The sequence below is a fragment of the Ambystoma mexicanum genome, chromosome 8 (genome assembly GCF_040938575.1).
Source record: "Ambystoma mexicanum isolate Mex_15411 chromosome 8, UKY_AmexF1_1, whole genome shotgun sequence".
NCBI classification, from domain to species: Eukaryota; Metazoa; Chordata; class Amphibia; order Caudata; family Ambystomatidae; genus Ambystoma; species Ambystoma mexicanum.
The window spans coordinates 517,677,708-517,703,369 of NC_090929.1; the positions used below are offsets into that span (position 1 = coordinate 517,677,708).

Below are 25,662 nucleotides of genomic sequence, written 5' to 3' on the forward strand. Positions count from 1 at the left end.
AACCTTTATTAAAGAACAGGGATGGATGTAACGCCTAACTTGTCCTATATCCATGGAGAGCATTGCCCTACCTAAAGAAATGAAGGAACATCCGTGTCTAAAAGTCCAAAGCCAAAAGTCTGCGACACAACATATGCTTGCCCTCACATTCAACACCATAATATAGTGTAGGGATATTCTAACCCCAAATAGTGTTTTAAGAGTAAAAGACTGGAGCAATCTCTACCTCCCGTTTCCATGTTCAGGATACAGTTCAAAAGAACAATATTCTCAAGAGGCTCAGGCTCTGCTTCCCCCAGCTTCAAGTTCTGATGCACAATAAACAAAGTTCCAAAGGAGCTCGGGGCTCTCTTTCTCCTCCCCCCACACCCCGAAGCTGGATTCCAAGAGCACTCGTGGATCTTCCCTTAGCTTCCCACCTTGGTTCATAACACAAATGTCAAAGGGCTCCGGGGTTCCCTTCCCCAGGCTTAGTCTCCTTTTGGATGGACTGGAACCTCCCTTGTCTAGGCGCAGTTTGAGCCGAAGGGCCCACCCATTACAGGTCACGCAACCAGGAGTCCTTCCCCCCACTTTCTGCCACCGTGGAAATTATTTTAAACTCAATCGTTCACAATAACTTGTAAGATAGAAGTCTTTCTCTGTTGCTTGAATGTTGCTTGAATGTGGGTTTGGTGGTTTAACATAAATCTGCTCATTCTGTATTTTGCTCCCACTTCACTGGCTCCCCGCGGCTTCATGTTAACACTGCCAGCATCTAAATAGTTTATTTCAATTGGCAGCTTTTGAAGACGTGCCGGCTGCACGCAAGCACTCCTAATACAATCTAGTTCTTTGGCTTTTCAATCAAATTCATATGGGGGCTTTCAGAGACGTGCCGACTGCACGCAAGCACTCCTGATACATTGTAATGTCTTCACTTTTCTCACACACACCAGGTTTCAGCACAACTCTTTGAAACTCACTGGTTGCCACGTTCTTGTTTGTAGTCGGCTGCCTTCTGGGACTTGAGGTCAGGGTCTTATCGCCTGCCCCTAAGACATTCCCGAAGGACTCCTGCATTTAGGGGAACAAGTACTTCCTGACCATGTAAAAGGGGCCGCTCAACTTCACGGCTTCCTTCTTGCTCTCATACTCCGGCTTCCTGGAGACAAGGCGCCATTGTCATGCATTGACCTTTCACTGCACAGGGTCTTCCTCTAGTGTCACAGCGTTGTGTTCTCTGCTGCTTTTCCACAAGCTCTGCTGGCCTTCCTGCTGCTTCTCTTGTTATACACCTGTGCATCTTCAAGTGGTTTCAGGTGTGCACAATTCTCCCTGTTTGCCTGACCAAAATCCGGCCATTTATTGTGACGTGCCTGACCTTCAGATCCGTAACTCTCAGGCTCCTTCTTCTTCATCCCAGTACTATGACACTCTCCACTGCTAACCTGCATTACTCTTAGGAGGGTCATCTTCTTCCCAGTGCTGGCCTTCACTTTAGGGGGAAAAGTAGGATAAGAATGACAATATCCTACTGAGGGAGGGTAAATGATGTCACTGTATGAAAAGAGGGGATACCGTGCCTCACCCTCTGGCATTCTCTCCGATTCCCCAGGTGATCCTCCCTCGGTAGTCCACCCCCACGGTCGGGATCCAAAAGCGATGGCCCTTCCCTGGCAATGGGCACTTCAGATCGTTGGGGAGTAGATGCAAGAGTACTGTAAGAAAGGCATGGTATCAAAGTAAAATGGACACAAGTGACCACAGTTCAAGGGTGTTTTATTTAACTTTATCAAGGGTGTGAGAAGTGCCTATCTAAACCTAAATCTAAAGATGGTAGCAAGCTACGACCATCAAATAATAACGCAATCCTAGTGGAGTCTTATCAAAATAAAAGGGCCTGTACTAAAAAACCTATTGCGAATCCTTACCGCTAGATTCCAAATAGTGTGGGGGAATGTTCATGAAAAAGAAAGCAGTGTTCACAAAAATAAGTCTGGATGTTAGGGCCATTGGCCTCCCTGCCCTATGTTTTTAGCACGGAACAAGGTGGTTCACTCGAGCATAGCGCACTCTAGTGCTTCTTCGGCACGAGGACAGAGTTCTATTACAAGCACCAGTGCCTTCTATGTCCAAGTCCCTTAAGTTGTCAAAAAGTCTCTTGAGCCTGAGGGCCTGGTGTATCAAACAAATGAAAAGGTTCCTTTCCAGGTATTCAAGTAGGGCGATTCACACTTCACCCCGGATCCCCCTCAGCCGGGCTCAAATCCCATGTGTACCACAATCCTTTCTCGGGTGACTCACGGTTCACCCCGAAACCCCCTCAGTCAGACTCGGATCCCCTTTTCACAATTAGTCTCCCTCAGCCGGGCTCGGGGCAATTATAGTTCGTATTAGCTGTTGAAGACTTTTGAATGTGCACAGCGTTGTGCTTGACCCATTGCAGGACCACCTTGATTTCACAGTTCACAATTTTACAGTTTCAGTTGGATACCTAACAGAGACCTTCAAATGAGCACTCACATGGCACGGGATATTCTGTATATGGTATTTACCTTTGTTTCAAAAGTTCTGTCACTCCTTGGATGTGCAATTTTATATTAGCGTCGCTCATCACATACGCCTTACAATCTGTTGTTGGCAGATTACTTCATACAATGTTGCTGCTTGCAACCTTGGTTCTAACACAGACCAATCTGCTGTCAGTCTCCCCGACTCACTGGTTGTGCTGACTTTACTGGAAACGGCTTGGTTGTCGGAGCCAAGGCCAGTACCACGGCGGCAATTGCTCCTCCCCACCTCGACTATCGATGCGGGAGAGCCCTGTGTAACTTCAGCATACAATGAACCTCTTATGTTTCTTAATCTTGAGGGCTTGTGAAAGTAGCAGTTTTCTTCCTCTTAAAAGGCCAAGGGCAATTCCCTCCTTGCAACCCTTTCTAGTCTTGCCGTCTTTCTCCTCGTATTAAACTGCTATCTCAGAACTGCTGCTTCCTCATGTGTTTTGCCTTGCTTGTTCTTCCTCCTCCTTCATAGCCCCTATCTTTATACAACTGGTTCATGTTAAAAAGCTGCAGGTGTGTGTCATCAGTAATTGCCTGACCCTTGTGTTGGGACATGTTGGGTATACGGCTCTGGTGTTTGTCGTTATTGCTCACGCTAAACTGTCTGAGAAAGTGTACACATCGGAAAAGTGTGGGGGTTGAATTCCTAAGTATCCTACCTGGTAGGATTGGGGAAAAGGTATTATTGGGAAGGGGATAACACGTCTCACCCTCCGGTGTCCCACTTCCACTCACTGAGGAACCCTCATCCAGGTGATCCTCCCGCACTGGTCCACCCCCATGAACTGGATCCAAAAGTGATGGCCGTGTCCTGGCCACCTGGATGACGGGTCCCTGGGGACCAGCAGGTGAGACACCTTCTGGTTTCTCACAGTACCTTCAAGTTTCTCACACTAGAACCACTGGGAAGTAGCAAATACGCACCACACAGAACCCAGTCTTAATGGCACACCATGCTCTCATAATGCCAGCTGAAGTCTAATTAGCTGTTCAGAAAAGGAAAGTGCCCCCTGCCCCAAGGGCTACCTGCCCCAAGGTGTAGTCTATTATGATAAAGGGGAATTGAAGTAATGTTTTTGTTTGTTTTTGTTTTTTTTTCTTTTTTTGAAAACGTTTGTTACTTTACTTTTTCAAGGGCTGTCTTTTCCTTTTGGGGTCCTACACTGCATGGGGTTAGAGGTAGAGTCTGCATTGTTGCCGTAGGTAGGGGAAGCGGTAGAGTAGGTGTACATGATGCCCCGCTTGCATCATTAAAGCGTGTAACTCTCACACAAGGAGGAGCAGCCAGGTGTGTGATGGTGGCGTCTGCGGCGCCTGGTTGTTTATGCACGGAGTAGCTGGAACACTTTGGGTCTCCAGGGATGGGTGCAGAGGAAGGCCATGTTCATCACCTAGACATCCCAGTTGGCCTTCGTGTGCATCACCCAACTTGCTTTGCGGCCTGCTCGGAAGTGACTGCCTTGGCGCATTCACCTCGGTCTCATTTCAAGGATGTCGTGCTGTGCCGCCTGGGTTCAGCGCTGCTAATGAGTAGGTCTGCACTCCACTGGGGGAAAGCTGCTAATTTGAGCTTCAGGAAAATATCTTAAGTCCCTCTTTTGTTTTCATTTCTCTGTGTGCAGGGAATAAATCCTCTTGCCGGAGCGGCATGGCTGCTCTGCTTTGGATTATCCCGTCAAAGGGATTAAGACCTCATTTCAGCCTGTTGCTGTGATTGTGCGGCGCAGGAGGTGGGAGACGTTTTTTGGCAAAGGAACGGCCAGCCTCCTTTGTGCTTGTACAGATACATCATTGATAATGCTAAAGGTCTGGAGAAGGCTGTACCCCTCAAGATTGGGGAAGTAGACAGTTGATGCCACCTGTGGACGGAAGTGCCTCCTTTTCCTTGGGGATGACGGAATGCGGAATCCTGAAGCTCTGTGGATCCAAGTAGAACGGATGGATATTTACTAGTGGAAAGGGCTTTGGTGCTATGACTTGAATGGATTCTAAATGGGCACACTCGTGTCTGGGCATCATGGTTTTCCAGTCTGGACGGAATTGCTTCCGAAACCCTTAAAATATCCCAGCCCCTGAGGAAGCGCGGCCAATTGTAGATTGAGCAAATTGGCCCTATTCTGCAAAGACACGGACTGCGAGCTTGCTGTTGCCTTGTTGAAACCAGATGATTTTTAAAGTCTTTGCCACAAGGCTTTTGTTGGATTCTTCGGTGTGTGTTGGGTTTTTTTTTGGTATTTTTTTTTTGGTTTCCTTTTTTTTGGTAAGAAAAAGCTCTTGCCTGTTGGCTCTTCGGACTCTGCAAAACAAATGTGATCGTTTCGAGTTACCCAGCAGTGGCGAGTTGCTGATGAATGTCGACATCAAGAAGTGAGTTCTTTTTTTTTTTTTTCTTTTTTTTTTCTTTTTTTTTTCTTTTGTTGAAAATCTAACATATTTCAGGCAAGAGCCAATACCTTGTGTCCTAGTGCAAATTCAAAAGAATCTAATTGGATAGTTTAGACCATTTTAGGGGTACTTGGATTCCTAGACTGGTGTGCACCTTGGCGGGCTGATGTCTTCGCATTATCCAATCGAATGTTGGGTACTGACTAGTGGAGATATTTTGTGGTAGAGAACCTCCGTGACTTTACCCAAGCCCTCTCTGGATTACTACGAGTTGACCGGGGTTATGTGACGGTGTAGGTTTTAGACGCATGCTGTACTGTACGTGTTGGGTGCCTCTTGCTTTTGGTTGGATTGCCTCAGTCACGGACTGTTGGCGGCACACACTGCCCCGGCTCGTGCTGCGTTTTTATGAGTTGTAGCTGTTTGCCCAGATTCTCTGGTGTGGAAAGTTCTGAACCATCCTTTTCAATGGACATGGACGCCTCGAAACCCCCCCTTCAGCAGAAGAAGTCTGGTATCTCCTGGCTGGCGCAGGAGGTTTTGTGGATCGGCGGAAGCATCATCGCAACCCCAGACATGAAACTTGGGCAGATCGGTAAGAGGAATGCTACTTGGTGCCTGAGCCCATGAACATGATTAGAGCAGATGGAGGCCTCTTAAAAGCTTAAGCTATGAATCCCCGTAGTGATAACCAATTATTTGGATGCACCAATACTTTTTGGTGCAAACTGCAGTTCCAGAGTTTCCAAATCTTTGCTTTCTTTTGTGTGTTTTAAAAAAGATATATATATATTTTTTTAATTAGCCCTCGCGCGTGCATGTTGCATCATGAATCACTTGCAGGCCAAATAGATTAAGGGACAGTCGCTGTGCAATATTTGTGTGTGTGTATATATATATATATATATATATATCACTTTAATGGCTAACCGTGTAATATGGTCCTTTATATTTATATATATTTTTTTATTTTATATGTCAGAAAATACTTTATTTTTCTTCGTATTGCCATTGTGCAGTTCTATTGTCCTGATAAACCAGGAAATTGATGACTTTGCAAATTGTACATGTCGAAATAAGTCTGAAATGACACCATGAGGTCATGATAAATAGTTCCTCGTTATGCACATCAGTTTAAAGCGTGTAACTCCCTTGCTAAATGGGAAATGATTACTCCTATCTAGTGTAGTCCTGGTGGCTCAATACTGGCGCATTTCAAGGGTTCATGTAGAAATCTCAGAAGAACTTTTTCTCGTGAAGCCACTTTTGGAGCAAAGTAAATACGCTTCTGTAAAATTGATACAATTATTTGATAACCTATAGTCAAAAGGATGCAAAATCCATTGCATGTTAATGATGCCGATACTCCACTTGTTTGAGCTTTGTGATCCCAGTAAAGCCCCCTCCCCCCCCCCAGTGTATCCTAAAATAAAGTCACCTTTGGCCAGACTGAGTGCACCTTTTCCATCTAGCTTATTCTGCGGTCTCTCGCTGTGGTGTGAACTGTGTGTGGTTGTCGTTTGTCTCCCTATGTGAGAGCGGGTATGCCCAGACGTGGGTCTCTAGCTCGCTGCGCCGTAGGGAACCAAGTTACACCCCATCGAGGATGCCCAACAAGGCTTGAAAACATGTCTGGGGTTGTTTGTGTTTCTGTGAAGAGGGGACCTGGCCTTGCAGTTCACGCTGGGCTTCTACCATTGGTGGCAGTACCTGACTGATTTGCATATGGCTGGACCCCTTTTGCAATGGTGCAGATGGGCTAAAAAACGGTGGTGTGGTAGGTTGCCCAGAGCATTGCCAGTGGTTCAGATGTATTCAAAACCTTCCACCCATCACTTTTTTGGTTGTCTTGGGATAAAATACCCCCTTTTATTCTAAAGGGCATTGCAAGTTAGAGGGGAGCTCCCAAGCTGATGAACAATGTTGATGGTTGTGTTTCTTTATGAGGTCATGGCAATCTGACGTGAATTGTAATGTCTTTATATCACACATGACTTGGTACTGCATTCCTTATATGTGGGCTTGCCCATCACCCCTTTTACTACTTCGATCTCTTACTCGCTCGGATGCCAAATATCTGCCAATTGTTGGAATGTGGAATACATGTAGAATCTGTTTGTTGGACAAACCACCCTGATACAGAATGTGTAATGTGTTGCAAACGAACATTCTAACTAGTTTCGTAAACCTGTAACCAAATTGTGGTTTAGGATAAGTAGTGACGTGCAGAGCGGTTCCTGTTCTAACCTAGCCCCAGCAATATACTACGTAAGCTCTACTCCTGCTAAGGTCTCCATGTTCATCAGCTAATCACTGTGACTTGACAAAGCGACTGAATTCGAAGAAAGGACACTGAAAAGCTACTGTACCTTTTTGGGTCAAAGCGCGTTTAGTTGCAATCTTAATGAGGGGTGCCTTTCTCGCAGTGCGCCGACTCCGGCAGCAGGCACTGCGACATCATGAATCAAATCTAACATAAGGAGTAGCAGTGTCGGTGCCTTGTGTTAAATTAGTGTACCAAGCAAAGAAGTGGAACTGTGGTCTCGGCAGGGGAGAGGGTAGGCGGAAGCATAGTGCAAGGTGTTGCGGCCGGGGCATTGCAATAGTCTAAGTGACCAGTAACTAAGGCTCCTATTGCAACTTTACACTTGCACAGGGACATGAATGGACAAATCCTCTATATAGAATGGTGAATATGGACGTAAAAAGTAGAGGAATGGTAAACAGAAAACAATAAAAGTAGTGGAACACCGCTCCCCACCGTTGCCACTCACTTCCTTCACTGGTTACATATGACCTGTAACAGTGCAGACTTTTTCACAGATATTGCAGGCTTCAGTCCATTGCAGGGGTCTTTGCACAGCGCCTTCCACCAAATCTAAAAGCAAGAGCGTTGGAGGACTCCAGTCTGTCTGCAGCTAGAGCGCCCCTTTTGAAATGGTAACGCGATCAATGGCATTGCTGCTCCCCTAGTGGTCTACCTTCACGCCTCTTCAGATTGCGGTCTTACTGGCTGCCACAGGGTATGAGGTTGGCTGCAGCCTCACTTAGTATAAAACGGACACTGTAGAGCAGAGGCAAAGTTGTTGAAACACACATAAATAGACCATGCCACGTTCGAACCAAAGGAGGCCAGTAGTTCAGGTATAGAGACTGACCGTATTGCATACAGTATGCATACAGGATCATGTTGTGAAAAAACAGCACCTATGCCAGCGGATTTTCAACAAAGCTTTGCCACCCTGATAAGGATGTTTGGGGCCAGAGGAGCTGGTGATGAGTGGGCAAGGGCATGCCGGTGGTGGGTGCGATTTGTTTTAATAGATGGAACCAGAAGTTAATGGGTGGTTGGCTGGAGGGCATCATCTACTGTCGGGGGTGCTCAAGGTTCGTCTGCACCATGCACTGTGTTAATGCCCAGCTTTACTTCAGCTAGTGTATTTACCCGGGTGGGAAGGGTGAGGGAGACTTCCTGTGCAAGCATCAACAGCTGCTGCAGTTCAGGAGGTTCGGCATCATTGGCTTCCCCTACCCTTTATGACTCTTTCCTAGTGTAAGGGGTGTTTTTCCTACTTAGAAAAGGGGACCTTAGTGTAACTGTAGTTTCTGATGTCATGAGCGGCTGTTGGCAAGGAAGCCCGGCAGGCCATCCCATGATTCAGGCAAAATAGGCTATCATTATAGCTCCTTTGGAGACTCCCATGCACGGGAGGACTCTGGCACACATTTGCAGATCAGCAGAACTGCCCTGGATGTCTCTATAACTCGACCACGGAACAGAATTTACCAAGGCTGGGAAAATATCTTTGGCAAACCACTTCTGCAGCCCAAACGATGACCAATGACAAAGTAAGGATCGAGTGAACTCTCAAGTGCAAAAGAAGACGATTACACGTGCACCAAGTGCTGCAGAAAACAACCATTCAGTAAATGTCCAGACGCCGAAATGCAAGGTAAATGAAGTCATCGTAGAAGCTAGCTAAGAGTATTGAATAGAATGCAGGTGAAGCTGCCATTATATAGACACTGGACAGTGGTATTGTGAATCAAGTAAACCAGAAACCATGAAGGGAGAGTGGAAAACTGTGTCGCAGCAAGAATAGCGTGCTCATGGAGCTGCGTGGTGAGGCTGCCTGGCCTGAAGTCAAGATTCTAGAAAGCGAGGTCAGCTATCTCCTCTGAAGAACGACGAGTGTGCAGAGGATGAACCTGCTCACGTTAAGGTGCAAGAAAGAACACACAGGATGCCGAGCTTTTAATTCATTTAGAGCATTTAAAAGCTGCAAAATGGACCAAATCGTTGTTTCCTGTCACATGAGACAAGGATGGAAATAGAGTTTGAACTTGAGTTCTGGACACTCCAGCCAGTGCCCTCACTCTCGGGCATTTTCAAAGACAAGAATATTTTGGAAGAGCAAGTACAAAGACAATTTCATGGCAGAAGGCATGGGTGATGAGAGATGCTGGGCTAATTGGGTGGTTAGATAGTTTCATGTCCTTTGCCTTTGCACCTAGGTATGGGCATATGTGCTGCTAAATGAACCATGTTCCAGACATGTTACAAGCATGCCAACTAATTATATTAGTCCTTATAACGAAGGACCTTTATAGTTTGAAAAACAATGAGAAACTGGGTCTCTAATGTTTCTGAAATGACATGTTTTTAGCGGTAGGCATACGTTGTCCACCTGATAACGGGCAGCCAATATCAAACCTAGCTCCTACAGCAATGTAAACTTCTATGTTTCTCTTAAACCAATCCCGACCCTTGATGGGTTTTTCACTATTGCCACATAGTATGACTTCGCTCTGATGCATTTTATATATAAGAACCGTGGTTCGTGTGGAGACCATTGAGAGACTGATTGTTCGTCCGTTGATGTTCGTTGTTACCTCCCTGTTTTAGACACTTGTTAATAAAACAGAACTTGCCATATTGTTGAGTTTGTCTGGTTATTTGGACTCAGAATTATTATGGTTCAATCCCACCCATTTCCATATGCAAGTTCCTAAGGGCCATAAACTCAGTTACATGCGTTGTCCACTAAACATTGCAACCGGCAGGCACTCTCCCACGCTAGGTGGCTTTATCAATGGCAACAATGGGGACACAGTCTTTCTCTTTACCTTGAAGAGGTACACTAAGCGCTGTGAACAGAACAGTGTCCCAGGTCTGGGTGACCCACTCCAGCCAATCCGGATGCTCAAATCCTGGGGTGGTGTGCAATGGCGTATGGACCAATGGTCATCTTGCGACCCTGCAACATGATCGTTTTTGGGGAGTCTCAGGGGAAACCACCTGACATGGGAAGACCAATCTAACAAACCATATAGTGGATCTCTATAGGTGCTATCATCCAAGCTACCCATTGTGTTTGGTTCTTAGGTTTTTTTGGGAAGGGTTAGGAATTGTGACGTCCCTACGGGATAAAAGCTTGTGACATGGACTCGGGAGCTGTGATTGCTGGCGATTTCTACATTTCCTGTATGATCTCTGACTGTTTTGAAAATAAGACGGTTCTAACTTGCCCAGTGGCTGAGTCCTCCGTCATTGCCAGGGCAGGGTATGATGGGCCTTGGGTACTCGGCTAAGCAGTGATTTTGGGATGTCCTCTGGCATACAAAAAACAGGTTGGATTTCAAGAATGTGAGAGAGCCAAAGCAAAGACTATGAGACAACATAACAAGGAAAGTCGTTATAATTGTAACAGTGAAGGGAGTACAAGACTTAACAGTTGGGATGAGCTACAGGAGCTCATGAAGAAAACCCCAAGAGGAAGTCGCAGAAGATCATTATGAGAACCATTTTTCTAATCTGACATTTTGTATTGACGATACAAAAAAACACGATAAAAGCACTGAGAAAAAGCCACAATCAAGAAGGCCAGAAGGGAACCTAACAAGAGATGTGATGCTCTCTTTTGGCCTACTTTAGTTCTCGTTAGTGTTATGGTCAGGTAGAGTTAGGTTTGTGACTGAGGACATTTACTGTGGACTTTCAGATGACAGACAAGCACCTTTAGTTACTTTAGTTAGGCGGGGAAATCCCTCTAGCAATACAGAAAGATGGGCCTTTTCTTTATAATTTCATTAAAAGAAAGCTAACCTGTCCCCAGTGTGTCCGGTTCCTTCTTCCGACCCGCCACATAGCCCACTGGTAGAGTGGACCATGGCTGCCTGGAACCCAAGCCATTGTTATATATTGTCTGTTATGGCTACAGGTGGAGTGATGTGTAAATCGTGCATTGTACCCCCTTAGTAGAGCGGGCCATGGCCCCCTAACCCCAAAGTCACTGTTGTTATCTGTGGCAACTGGAGGTGAAGTGGTAATTAAATCATGCACTGTTCCAGGTGGGAGTGAGGGTCTGAGGTTCCTGACCCCCAAGTCATTGTTATTTAATATCTGTTGTGGCTATAGGTTGAGTGATGTGTAAATGATATACTGTACCTGGTGGTAAAGCCGGCCATGGATTCCAGTCCCTGAATGCATTATTATTTATATCTGCGGCAGCTGCATGTGGGGTGGTGTGTCAATCTTGCATTATGCCCACTGGTAGAGTGAACCGTGGTTCTTTGTCCCCAAGCCATTATTATTTTTCTGTATAAGCTAGAGGCAGAGTGATGCATCAATCCACTGTGCCCAGTGGTAGAGCGGGCAATGGATTCCTGGCACTGAATCCGTTATTATCTTTGGCGACTGCATGTGGAGTAATGTGTAAATCGTGCATTATGCCCCGTGGTTAAGTGGGCCATGGCGCCCAGGCCCCTAGGCCTTTGTTGTTCATTATTTGCAGCTGCGGCAAGTGGAGTGATTTGTAAATCATGCATTGTACACAGTGGCAGAGCAGGCAATGGACCTCCGGCCCCAAAGTCATTGTTACATGTGGCAGCTGCAGGTGGAGTGATGTGTAAATAATACACTGTACCCTCTCTGGTAAAGGGCCATTGATTCTTGGCCCTGAATCCGTTATTTATTATATGTAGTGGCTGCAGGTGGAGGCATGTGTGAACAACGCATGGTGCACAGTGGTAGAGTGGGCCAAGCCTACCTGACTCTAAAGCCCTTGTTATTGGTTGTCTGTGGTGGCTGCAGGTGGAGCGATGTGTAAATAATCCACTGTATACTGTGGTAGAAGGCCATGGATGCCTGGCCCTGTATCGGTTATTTATTATCCGTGTTGACTGCAGGTGGAGCGATGTGTAAATAATCCATTGTACCCTGTGGTAGAAGGCCATGGATTCCTGGCCCTGAATTGGTTATTTATTATCTGTGGTGACTGCAGGTGGAGCGATGTGTAAATAAACCACTGTAACCTGTGGTAGAAAGCCATGGATTCCTGGCCCTGAATCGGTTATTTGTTATCTGTGGTGACTGAACGTGTGTTATGTGTAAATAATCCACTGTATCCTGTGGTAGAAGGCCATGGATTCCTGGCCCTGTATCGGTTATTTATTATCTGTGGTGACTGCAGGTGGAGCGATGTGTAAATAATCCACTGTACCCTGTGGTAGAAGGCCATGGATTCCTAGCCTTGAATCAGTTATTTATTATCCGTGGTGACCAGCAGGTGGAGCGATGTGTAAATAATCCACTGTAACCTGTGGTAGAAAGCCATAGATTCCTGGCCCTGAATCGGTTCTTTATCTGTGGTGACTGCCCGTGTGTGATGTGTAAATAATCCACTGTACCCTGTGGTAGAAGGCCATGGATTCCTGGCCCTGAATTGGTTATTTATTATCTGTGGTGACTGCAGGTGGAGCTATGTGTAAATCACGCATTATGCCCAGTAGTTCCACAGGCCATGGCTACCAGTTTTAACGGCTTCTCGTGTCTGCGTTTTGACCTTTTTAATGAAACAGCGCCTGGCCTTCACCTCTCTGGCCTTGGCTTCTCTCTGAATTATGAATGTGTGCGTTGCAAACCCCCCGAGCTGTAAACTGACGTCGCGGGGGCGTCGGTATGCCAGAAAAGGTGCATGTAATTCAAATGTTACCGTCCGTCTACTAAAATCCGCAAAGCAGTGGTATTCGTTCTGGAAATCGAAAAAGCAATGGCCTGTTCTGCCTGCTCCCATCGCGAGATTTCGATTGCAGAGCTAATGGGGTAACTGGTAGACATTTTGTTTTAATGGGATAATCTGTTTTAAACACAAATCAAGGAAAACAGAGTTAATCCGAATGATCCTATGGGAGTTTAAGTCTAGAGGCTAGGATGGAGGAACACCGGCTTCCTTGATCTCTGGTTTCCATGGCAACGTTGGCAGGAGAGACACCGGGCTTCTGTTTCACGAGAACGATACTGGGCACTCGGAGTGCATGCTGGGTATTTTTTTTAAGGCACAGGTCAATTGATTAGCCGATGATGGATCTAAGGGAAGACGGAAGGGCGCCTGAAAGGACCATCAATCTCCCTTGTGGCCAACTACAAAAGTTCGACTCCTCTTTGTTACAGTCGTTAGTGGGATGTGAGCAACAGAAAGTGGACGTGTTTATTAATGGAACAGAAGCTTTCCTTCCTTCGGAGAAAAAAAAACGGGCAGACTTTTTTGTTTTCTGAAGTGTCGAGTTATGTAACGGTTCGATTTTTTTTTTCCATAGTCTGAGGCACCAGGGCGCTGTTGGGAAACCAGTTACATGATACATAAACTTAAAGCGGCCGTGTGCCATGGACATGCAATGAAAAATGTCAGTGCAGGTTAATGACACAGTAGGCAAGTTTTTATGGCGTGTGCAGGAGGAGGTCCGTTTTCAAGTCCTTGTGTAAGGACCAGTAGGAGTTCTCTGCTCTTAGTTCTGGGGGGGGGGGGGAGGAGGAGGGAGTGTTTAATGCAAAATTGCTAAAGAAAATATTTTAGTAAAAGTATACTGCAATAAGAATGAACATTGAGCAATGGGTATTGTTAAGCTGTATGTTTCATATAGCGCTGATTATTAATTTTGTATACATCTGTATATAATAAATAAACATATATAAATAAGAGTTCACAAAGGTGTGTTTGGTAGTTATGTCTTATTTATTAAATGCAACCTAAATCCTGAGGGGCCAATGGTGTTTCGGCTAACGGGTAGTATAGCTCAGAGCCAACGCGCTCACCTTGGAAACAAGTCGATGTAGAGCAACACAGGTTTGAATCCCGGATTGGCGCTTAGAAGCCTCTTCGGTATTAAGCGCATTATAAATAACCAATCATATGTCCAAATCAATTGTTACTGCTGAGTAGAGTCAGATGCTGGATATGTTTAGGTGGTGAAACGCCCAATTGAAATGCAGCCAAGAGATCGCCATGCGGCAGGTTGTCAAAGACTTTCTTCTCAAACTGGGTGATGGTGATGCCTGTCCCATGGTACTGCACGAGTACTCATTAGCCGTTAGGAGGCTTTGTAAGATCGGGTCTGTTCAGGTTGAGCTTCTAGGCTGTGGCCTATGAGATGCCATTTTAATTGCTCAGCACGTTTCCTTGATACCCTCTGTATCCCGTGGATCGTGTCACTCCAGGTAGAAGCCTTTAGGAGTGTCTGGAGTTTTCAAAATGCAGTATAACTGTGAAAATGCAAACTTTGAGGCCAATAATTTCTCTGGTTCATGGTTTTGTTCAGTAACTGTCTATTACTATAACCAGCAGTTTACTCCGAAACCACATATGCAACAAACTGATCTTGCAAAATGTGTAACAGAATAAAGAAAACAATCAAGCTGTCCATCTCGGGGACAAGAACCCCTTTATCAACTTTATGTAAAAACGATAAGGCACCGCAATCTCAGGACGGCCGCGACACATCAACAGGCGCGGGAGGCAAATGGTTTATGTAGCGGTACCAAGTAGTCCCTGTTCACAGCAGGGATCCACCTTCTCCCTTTGAAGGCCTTTCTTCTGAGGGTTGTATCGACACGAGCTATGTGTACTTTGGTGCCACTCTTTCAGCTCCGCAGAGACGTTTCTCCTCCACCTCCCTGGCCTAGACGGTCTCTGTGCTGGCGGACTGACCTCTGGGTGCTTTACTCAGATACTTAGTTTGCCATAGCAGGCCACACGTGCGACCAAGCATTTTCTGGTGAGAAACGTTTTTCTCCACCCGTAAACTAGGCCTCAAAATTTAAATGCCTGAGAGTGGGGGTGATACTTGTAGATGATTTGTCCATGTTTCTCCTTCTGGGTTGATCACGAGGGGAAAGTGCAAAGGCCAAGCCGATTAGTTGAGGAGTGAGATCATTTTCTCTCCTCTTAGACGTATGCAGGTCCTGCATCTGGCTTATGGTGCTTTCCCCATCTCTCTTCAGCTACCTAGACAGGCAGGTCTATGGTCAAGAAAGGTGGTAGGTAATTGTTTTGATATGAGCGTGGGGTCAACCTAGGCTTACCAGCTCCCTAAGGTGCAAGGCAGTCCGGTCTGGAGCAATGGCCTTCTTAGACTGGTCACACATTGACCAGCGCTGTCAGCTGTGGGCTCAAGGTCCCAGAAGGAGGCGGGGAAATTCTATTTCCCCTCCCAACTCGGATAGCCAAGGCAGAGACTCATCTCACAGTGCTAGCACCCTTTCTTTTCCAAATGTCCTTGTAGCAAAAACCTGCTGGCCCGTCGCGGCACTGTGCGTGTTTGTGGCCAAATGGGGGCTGTCTACAGGAACAAGGGGAGGGGGCGGGGTAGTGCAGTGGGTCTCCTCCGCAACTCTGATAATCCCCAAGTTCACCTTTAGAGTTTGAGGAGTGTTTGGGAAAAGCCGCCTGTTAGAAGCAAAGCACAGAGCTGGGGCGGGATTGCACTCCGTGGAACTCCTGCCCCAAGAAGCCTCAGTCCAAACTTCCCTTCTTTGCGTTTCAGAAGTAAACTTGGGACAAGCCCAATTACACAGAGAGTTAACAACATTATCTGATATGCTACTTTTAATTCATAAGCTCTGCACATGTATCATAAGAATACAAACTGATTACCCTAAAAGATTATACAAGGATACATTGCCATGACTAATTATGCCAACATATGTTTTGATCTGAGTCTGTCTGAGATGCAACATAAGGGTTGCCAACATGGAAAATGTAGTTGTTCAGTAAAATGGCACAAACTTCTTATATTCTGACTTCAGGGCATTTTATTGAGGTCGACCTAGCGTTGAGGGGCAACAGAGCGCTCTACAAATTCAACACAACCGGCCATGAAGGCTCTAACGACCCCATAGGACATCATGGCTATCTGTCTGGTCAATCGAGCGATTACGGCTCATTGCGTTGAGTGACACCGGAGGATATTTGCACCGAAGGAAATCCTGGTCATTAGAGCGTCTCTACGCATCTTATGGAGGCAGGAAGGACTCCAGGATGCGCGAGTAGAAAAGGAATAGGTTCTTTAATATGTGTCGGGTATCGGGCTAGTAGGAAAGAGGGAGAACAGGTAGGAGGCATACTTCCAACTAGGCTGCTATAACCTGGCTGACCAACGGTCACCCATGGAACCTCGGGGCACGCCAGGTTCCATGGCATTCCACATTCCATGCCAGGTAGCTGGTGTAAGCAGAATGGGTCCCCAGATAGTGCCTCATTTTGGGAAGCTGCCTCATAGCACATGCAGGCTGTGTCGTGGGTTTACGCTTTGTAGTTTAAAATCTCGGATTTTGGCGTTTCTGCTTTGGATGCATCCCAGTTCCACTTGACACAGTTACTACTGGGAGAAGACTACTTGTCCTATCTACCGCTGTCATGGCTGGTGGTGGTTGCAGTCATGGGTGGTCTCTTGGGTGGTCAAAATTCAACAAGCCATTGCCTTGGGAAAAGGAAGCTGCAGCTGTTTAGAGCCAGTCTCTGTGTAGAAAGCAGAGTTTCGTTTTGTTTGAAAATCCCGGGTAAAATATCGATTCTGTTACTGTTTACTAATGAAAACAAAATCACTTTAAAACAAACATTTCATTTAAAGGTAAATGCAGTCTTAGCAGAGTTAGCGGAGAAAAATGATACTGTAAAGATGGGTTTTAAACCTCTGTTTGAGCTTCCTGTACAATGAACCTCCCAAAGTATCATCGGATAACGCACCCAAAAGTGCATCTACTTTACATAGTGGTTGAAGCAGCATCCTTCCCAGCATCCTTCTGCAAGGTCAAGCTGAGACAGGAACTTAGCCATGATTTTTGGTTATTTGTATGGTAATGATTAGGGTATTTATTGAGCCCTGATCTAACTTTGGGAAGTAAGATAGTGTTTTACAAGCCAAAGGGGGTAGTACACAGCAAGGGAAATGGATCACAGGAGATCAAAGCAAGGGAAACGCGAGCTAAAAATGTCATGGGGGTGAGGGCAGCCAATTTGGCAGCCAAGGGCCTAAAAGCAACCAGGGGAGGAAACTGGGAGGTGGAGGGCACCTCGCCCAGTCTCGGGTTTGTTGGGGGAAGTAGGTGGTGTGTGGACCTTGGTGTTGGGGAGGTGCAATTCCTTGAAGAGGAGGATGTCGAGCTCCTTCATGAACTTTAGCAGTAAGGGGGTGACTCTGGTGCGGAACGGGGGGAGTTTGCGGAGTCTGGGGGTGTAGACCAAGCAGGCCTGTCTTTTGGTTCTATCCTTCTTCCACCGGTGGAGTTCAGTTTGGCACATGTTCTTGCTTCTGGTGGATCATAAGGGATCTGGAGAATCTGAGCTTCGGGTCAAGCTAGCTTGGGAACTTGAGCGCGACGGGCTGATGGATGATAAAGGTGAGAAGTGCTTGCAGCAGGAGTGCAACTCAATGAGGGTCAGTGTGAGGTGGACGAAATTGCGCTGTGCTGCAGCATGTAGGACACACCTCAGGGGTGCCAGGGTAATCGGCAGAAGGCCTTCCAGGAGAGGATTTCCACCATGCAGGTGGGAGAGGTCCCAGGCTTGGACAGCAAATATAATGTTTGCTTGGAACCAACTTTCAAGCCTGTGGAAAATCAAGCCCTTCATCCTGCAGTTGTAGCTTCTTTGCGAAGTATATATGATATGATGGGTTATTTATAACGCGCTTAATACCCAGAGGTTTCTAAGCACAGACCCGGGAATCGGACCTGTGATGCTCCCTGTCGTCTTGCTTCCAAGGCGAGCACGTTGCCCCTGAGCTACCCTCCCGAGACTTCTTGAATGAGAGGTGTCGGTCAATGTAGAGCTCAAGGGACTTGGAACAGGTGATCAGCTGGGGTGCGAAGCCCTCCAGGTTCATCGTGTAGAGCCGGGTCTGGATATTGCTTTTAAATGGGGTTTGGGATGTACTCCGGTGCTCAGCTGCCCACTGATGCACTGTTTGACCTGAGTGAATTGCCACATTGAACAGGACCTTAAGATAGTGAACTACTGCAGCCATGTTAAACCTGCTCTGTATTCTGTGGTCAATATCGGTCGGTGGGCGTCAGTTGGGTAAGGGCTGAACTCTGCATGCGCTCCGCCTCTGAGGCTTGATTCAGTGGGTGCCTGGGCTTTCAGCTCCTTTTCTCGCCAGATTGCGAAAGATGGAAGCTGGCCAAGTTGATAATCCTCTCTTGTGGAAGCAGAATTGCAGTCGCAAATGCACTGCAGGCTCCTGGAGCTCTTGTCTGCATGGGCCAGCTCTGATGGAGCAAGAGAGGCGGGGGATGGAGAGGGGCAAGGGGGGGGCATGTTTATTGTTTTTATCCAAAAAGCAATTTGTTTTCTCTTTGTTCTGTAAAATAAATGGCATTCCGGATTCATAGAAGGTTGTTACTCTGGGATATAGACAGAACTGACTAACGAGTGGGAGATGTTTTCTCCCTCATTTCTTTGAAGGTGTTGTGTAGAAGCTCGTCAATCTCTAGGCAGCCATCAATGATTAACAGATGAAGCGCATCATCTAAAAGTGGGTCATCTCCAGGCTCTTTCAGGCCTTCTGTTTCCCTTCCTTCTCTTGCTAGAAATGTTCTACCTGGTGTCCAGCTCTACCCTTAGTTTCAAACGCTGTGATGAAAGTTTGAAGCATAGCATTTATGACAAGATGGCAAATTCTAGGCTCATTCAGTCGTCCGAAGTCTGTGCCAGCTCTTGAAACGCAAGTTCTTACCTGGTCTCCAGCATTATCCTTTTTGTAGTGCTCTGTTGTCCCACTTTGTGATCGGTTTGCCCCACTTTTGTCAATCACCTGCTGGTTTTGTTTAGTGCACCGAGGGTCTTTTTCATGTAGGCGTCAGATTCTTTTGTGCATCAAATGTTGTACGTTGTTGGTCGTGAGCATGTGCTGTAGACATTCACTGTACCCCTGCCCTTCAAGAGTGTGCTTGTTAAGCCTCTGCTCCTAGAAGTGTGTTATGCACCATTTCGGACAACTTTTATTTATTTATTTATTTATTTAATTTGTGTTTATAGAGGCCAAAAGCCTTCAGGCATCCGGGCGCTGAGACAAGAACACAGAAGACAATCCATAAAACACAGAATAAGGGGAAAAATCAGAGGCTTAGGGAGGAAGGAGTGTCCTAGTCAGAGCATGAAATGGTGACGTTATATGAACATCTTTCTGCGTCTTTCCAAAACGTGTCTTTATCCCTCAGGAGTTGTTGTCTTCTGAACACAGTGCTCCACGTGAAGCAGTGGGACATGGTGCAATACTCCAAATGTGGCCTCTGTAACTGATCACAACGTTCCAGATGATGCCCCAGAATAGAGGTCTGCAACCTTTGGCTCTCCAGATGTTTTGCACTACAACTCCCATCAGTCCTTCCCATCCTTGTCAATAATTACGGACCATATGAGTTGAAGTGATGTCCATATGGGGAGCCATAGGTAGCAGCGCTGGGAACTGCTATGGATGGGGCCTTGCTAGCCTGTGTACAATGACCAGACCATATTATTTTATTGGTGGATATTCCCATCACTCTGCACCCAAACACGTCTGCTCCGACCATGACCTTGTCATGTTGCTCAGCCGTTTTGAGATCCTCTGAGATCCAAACCCATGATGCTTCCCCAGCTTGTGAACTTTTTAGACCTCGCGTCTCGTCTTGCAGTGTTTCTCAAGAGTCCTGCTTCTTGAAGGCATCACTTACCATTTCGATGCATTGAACGGCTTCTGCCCCCAGCCCTCCCGGAATGAGACCACCGTCCAGGTTTCTCTGTTGCCGCATTATGCCCATGTCATGATATGACTAATCTCCACATCCTAGTTACTGTGCGGCGTGTTGGAACGCACAATTTGCGGTGGTGGTTGTGGAAGGAGATGATGGATTGTGTGTGTGAATGATTGTATGGGTATCACTTTCCTGCTTCACATTAAAAGGGTTCAGGGCTTCACCCTCTACTAGATTGACTCCTCACCTTAAGACAGTATGCAATCTGACACCCCTGCTCCCAATCCTCTTCAACACCGCCCTGCGAATCCTGGCTTTCCTCACCCACTCTCCATGCCACCCTTGTGACAATGTGATTCTGACCCACTTCAGGACCGATGCTAACTAGAAAGACACTGCCCATAGCCTTGCTAAATTGGAATGTTTATAGAACTGGAACTATGCCCCTTAAGGGTGTCCCGCGGTGGTTTAGTTTGAAGGGATTACTTGGAAATGTGCCTGTAGTTGTGGGTTAAGGGGTAAAATGTGGGTGGGGAGGGGGATTGAGATGAGGTGGTAGTGAAGGGGAAGACTGGATATTGGGAGGGGGGCAATAAAACAAAATAAGAGAAGAATCATTTCTAAGTAAATCACCTCGAAGTCATTTATTTTGGCGAAATAACATGGAGCTCACTGGAGGACTGTGATAAACTGCGGTGAATATATATACGAATTATTATATAGCATAGACCTAGCTGTGGAGCAATGGGGCGTTTTACAGAAAAACGACACAACAATAGGGTATAGTAACATAGATCAAATTAGGAGAGATAATGGAGCAGGTGTTGGCAACCTTTGGTGGACTACCATTCCCGTCAGCCTTATCCAGCATTGCATTTGCCAATGGTGAGGGATCATGGAAGTGGTAGTTCAAAACATCTGGAGAGCCATTGGTAGCAGACCCCTGCAAAAGAGGGTACCCTGAGGGGGGATGCAGATGGTTACAGGCAGTGGATACATTTTAGGAATGGAACAGTGAAGACTGTCTTAATTCTAGGCCGGTGCTGGGCGTGCGCAGCATGTGCAGCCGCACTTGGCCCAGCGCTCCTGGGGCACCACGTAGAGCATGCAGCAGACTCCCTCTTCTTGCACGCTGCAGCAGGGGCCGCGTCCCGTGCTCAGAGTAGCTAAGTTAGTTGCTGCTGAGCACACGCACGGGCGGCCCATGCTGCAGGACAGCAGCATGACGGAGAGAAGCTTGCTCGCTTTTTGGGGAGTGGGTCCTTATGTAGGACAGAGCGGGTGGTGACGGGACACCATGCAACAGTTTGCCTGCGCCACTGCCTCCATGATTTCACTTGACGTCACATGCTCTATGCCATTTCTACACCAGCCGCCAGAGCGACTCACTCCCTCAGCAGTAGCATGAGTGATTTTGGTGCCTGGAGGCCTTCTGGACTCGGTGCCGCGAGTGCCCCTATGGAAACCAATCTCTGGTCTGGTCCTCGGTCAGACAAGCCTCCAGTCCCAGTGGCCTATTAGGCCTACCATGAAGGCTGCTTCCAGGCTGTCTCCTGATTTGCCGCTCGTCGTGTACGCAGCGGCAGCAGGTAAGATACCCTGCCCATCCACCAGAACATGCATCATCCAGCATGTTTAACTGTTCTCCTGAGTCCTGACATACACTTGACACGTGCAATGTATATATGTAGCTTACATAGCATGTTCTCTAGCAGCTACGACGACGTTCCCACCCAGAGTCCACAGCCACATGTTTTAGCTCACTGTACCTTTCACAAAGGAGGGATAATCATGTGCATATCAGTCTTTGTCCCGCCCTCTTTCTTTTTGTGTTGAATATGACTCGCAGCCTCTTCACTTCTGGCCCTTTTCTTTTCATTTTCTTTTTGCGATAGGGCGAGTTAACACCCAAATAAATGAATTCTACATTGTGTGTGTGTAGCGTTTTTTTTTTCTCCATCATTTAAAAAAAATATGTTTGCACATTTTTAATTGTGACTGCCAGAGTACCAGTGGTCCACGAGTGAATATCATTTCTAATCCATCAATCAGCTCCATGCCTCTTGTACTCCTGAAAGGATCTGAACAGATTGGAATATCGAGCAAATTATAAACCTCCTTGTCCAATTTTGGTAACTTGGACGCAATGGCAGGCTTATCTCTGAAAGGTTGTGGATCATTGGTTAGTTGCAACAAAGCGACAATACAATTATTACCCAATGATAAAAGGAGTGTCCAGTTAAGGATGTATTAAAAATATCTACTTTATTAATCACAGCAGATAGTCTAACAACACATAATAAATACAACCCACCCTGTAAAGGAATGCAGAGGACATACCATTTCAACAAAGGAAGAGGGATGCACTCTAGATACTGACAGTAGGTTATTTGGTATGGTTAATAACCACAACAGTTTAAGGTTTCTTGGCTTCAGCACAAAGGGAGCAATCCCTCTTAATATTTCTCTAGGGGCCTTCTGGGAAGGGCCGTGGGGACAGAACCCCAATATACCTTGTGCTGTAGGTGTTCTTGGTGCTTGACAGGGTTGAGTTGGCTTCAAGGAGCTTTGCAGGCTTCTGTGACAGAGTTCAAGAGGCGGAGTGCGTTGTGGTATCTGGCAGCAAGATGGTTCGACAAGCGAGGCTGGCCTACACGGCTGCTCAGGGTTAGGAATTATTGTCTCAGTGCTGATCAGACGTTCTGAAGCACTGGTCGAGACGCCACAGATGTCTTGAAGCGACGGTGGCTTGACAACGGTCAGCATTGCCATAGGTTGCGGATCAAGGAACTTTGACTGGCTCGAAAAATATCCTTTAAGGAAGACTACTATAGATGCTTGTCGAGGCAGTTTCTTCAAAGGTCTTGTATCTGTCCTTTAAGGCAGACGGCCCACGGCTGTGGAGTGTGTTGCAGGCAGCTGTCTTGTCCTTTGTTGTGGGTTCAGAGATGTTCTGGCACTTCCTATCCAGGAAGTTTGCTGCAGAGCTTAGCAGGGCACGCTGTGTTCTGGCTGGGTACCGGTTCTTGAGAGGCTAGAGGGTCCTCCCGACTTCTGTTCTCCCTCTGTTCCCAGGGAGATGTTTAGGGAAGGGATATTGCTTCTCTCTTTGGATATCCCGGCTTTCCTTCACTGGTGGAAGATGTAAGGCAAACTGTATCTTGAGTTTGGATCCATGGTTGAGTTCTTCATTGTTACTTTGATGATCTGCCAAAAGAGGGGCTCAGACAACATTTAAAGCCAAGTGGGCCACAGTGATTGGTGTAGGCTGGGCCTACCTTGGTGAATCAATCCTGGGATCCCAGCAACAATCTTTTGCTTTCATGAGGTCATAACCAGAGTGCTTTGCAATAGGAAAGATAAAGAGGTGAAAACAGGAATAAGGCGTGCCCCAAAACAAATCTGACGAAACCCTTCTCTCAACTGAAAGAGCTCTGTGCTCACTCTCTTGTGATACAAAGTCCCACCCTTCTTCCTGTCTGTTGTCGCTATGGTTAATGGTCCTCCCTGTGTGGTCCCTGTTAAAGCAGCAGGTCTCCCTTGTAGCTGCAGCAAGACCAGACTCTCTGGCTCCTGCAAATCATTCTCGTTCCTATATGAATGGGGTCCCCTAGTGGGGTGGCCTACCGTAAACAACAGACCCAGACATGAAAGTTCACTGCAATCAATACTGAGACGCAGGTGCTGGCTTCATGTTGACACAGTTGCAAATGAAAGGTTGTTGGGTTTAGTGCCTCCTTTGTTATCTTCTTCAGCCAGGCCACGTGTGTGGCTGGTTGATATGCCCTCTGTTGGTATGATAAACCCTGCCACCAGCTGCAGGGCCTAATAAAAGAATAGAGCAGATCCATGAAGCATTTTCAGGTTGACCATGCAGGGGAAAGTTTGCCCCCCCTCCCCTCCTGTGGTTGTCATTGTGCACTCCTCAGCTGCCACATTCCAACTAAATATGACCGGGGCATACAGTACCTGTATGAGTTCTCCAGCACAGAGTACACAGATCTATGTTTTTGTCATGGTGTGAGCATAGAAAAGGTATGTGGATTAGTCTCACACATTTTCCTGAGGTTGGTCTACCACCATTCCATTAATTAAACATTTCAAAAAGCCCAGGCGACCGCACGGCCGCTATGTGGATGGTGAATTCCTCACATTAATTAATCATCTATCTTTTGAAAGTGCAAGTGGCACTTTTAAAAAAAAAATTAAATCCCAGGGCAGCAGATCATATGCAAAGTGATGTGTGATATTAGTCTGCATCACGAGACCTTTGGTAGGGTTTCCACAAGATGCTCACCTTGTTCACACAGTAAAATGCCAGCAGAAGGGCAGAATGGTGATGCTTGAGGGACGGTGACAGTGGATGCCCGTATGTTAACTGCTGCTTTCCCAGACAAATGGAAACCCGCTCTTTTGGAAGGCACACATTGAAGGGAATGTCTGGAAATGTATTTATAAACCCTCTTTTAAATATACACACATTAAAGTGAGGCAGTGTGCTCACGGAGATGCAGTAAGTGCAAGTGGGGAATTCCTGGAGGGACCCCGTGAGGAATTCAAATATCTGCACGGTGGGTGTGTGCTTGCCTAGGCTTTTTTGAAATTTTAAATGAAATTGAATGATGGTAGATCAACCTCTGGAAAATGCCTAGGGCTAATGTGCACACATTTTCCTATGCTCACCTCACTGTACTCTTGGTGGACACAGCCTACAGGCACCGGCCCTGTGTCATATTTAGTTGTAATATGACAGCAAAGAGTACATCAAGCCATCTCAGAAGGGGGAGGGAAAAACCTTCCTCCTACCATGGCCAGCCTAATTAACTAATGCTCCATGGATCTGCCCTGCACTTAATTAGCTGCTGGTGTTGCATACTAATCTGAGTTAATTCAAGCAGGCCCACAGGAGGCCTCGCTGTAGGACTAACAAATGACAGGAAACCTCCAACAACCTTTGATATGCACTGTGTCAACCTGAAGCCAGCTCCCGCCTCTCGGTATCGAGGACAGTGACCTGTGTTGTCTGCTACTATGCATTTACAGTAGTCATCATCGCAGGGGGATCCCATTCAGAATGTACAAATATGTGGTTTCACAGAGACCAAAAGTCTGGTCCCGCTGCAGCTTCAAGTGAGGCATGCCTTTAATCCGGAACCGCAGAGAGCTCAATTAACCAGAGAGACCCTTTGATCCACAACAGACAGGCAAAGGGGTGGACTTAGTATTACATGTTTTCACCCTTTTCCTTTCTGTTGCAAAGCACTCTGATTATGACCTCACGCATACAGGAGATTGTTGGTGGGGACCCAGGATTGGCTCATTAAGTTAGGCTCAGCCTACCCCAATGACTTTGACCCATTTGGCTTTAAAAGAGGGTCGGACCCCTCTTTTGTGCAGGTCATCTGGAGACTTTGCAAGGAGCAACAAGAAGAACTCGGCATTAGGCCCTGGCTGAAGATACAATCTGCCTTACAGCTTCCTCCAGTGAAGGAAGGCCTGGATTTCCAAAGAAGAAAGCAAGATCCCTCCCCTAAACATCTCATAGGGGACAGAAGGAGATTCTGAATCCAGAGGACCCTCCAGCAGCTCCAGAACTGGTGCCCGTCCAGCACAGATGGTGCCCTGCAAGGCTCTGCAGCAAGCTTCCTAGGTGAGAAGTGCCAGAGAGTCTCTGAACCAAGGACAAGGCTGTTGCCTGCAACACTCTCCTCACTTTTG

The 25,662-nt window shown here is 46.7% G+C and overlaps 1 protein-coding gene across 6 annotated transcripts in view; it reads left to right on the forward strand.

Moving 5' to 3' along the window:
• PLCH2 (phospholipase C eta 2) overlaps positions 1 to 25,662 on the forward strand; it is a 2,067,875-nt gene that overhangs the window by 1,118,352 nt on the left and 923,861 nt on the right. Inside the window, exon 1 of one of the 6 annotated variants that reach the window (XM_069610194.1) lies at positions 4,257 to 4,913. The exons of 2 other annotated variants lie outside the window; for them this stretch is intronic. In XM_069610194.1, the coding sequence (XP_069466295.1) occupies positions 4,898 to 4,913 (16 nt within the window). In that variant the 5' untranslated portion in view covers positions 4,257 to 4,897. Of the gene's footprint in view, positions 1 to 4,256; positions 4,914 to 4,953; positions 5,527 to 25,662 lie in introns of those variants that run through there. 3 more of the 6 variants (XM_069610195.1, XM_069610196.1, XM_069610191.1) reach the window with 3 other exon arrangements.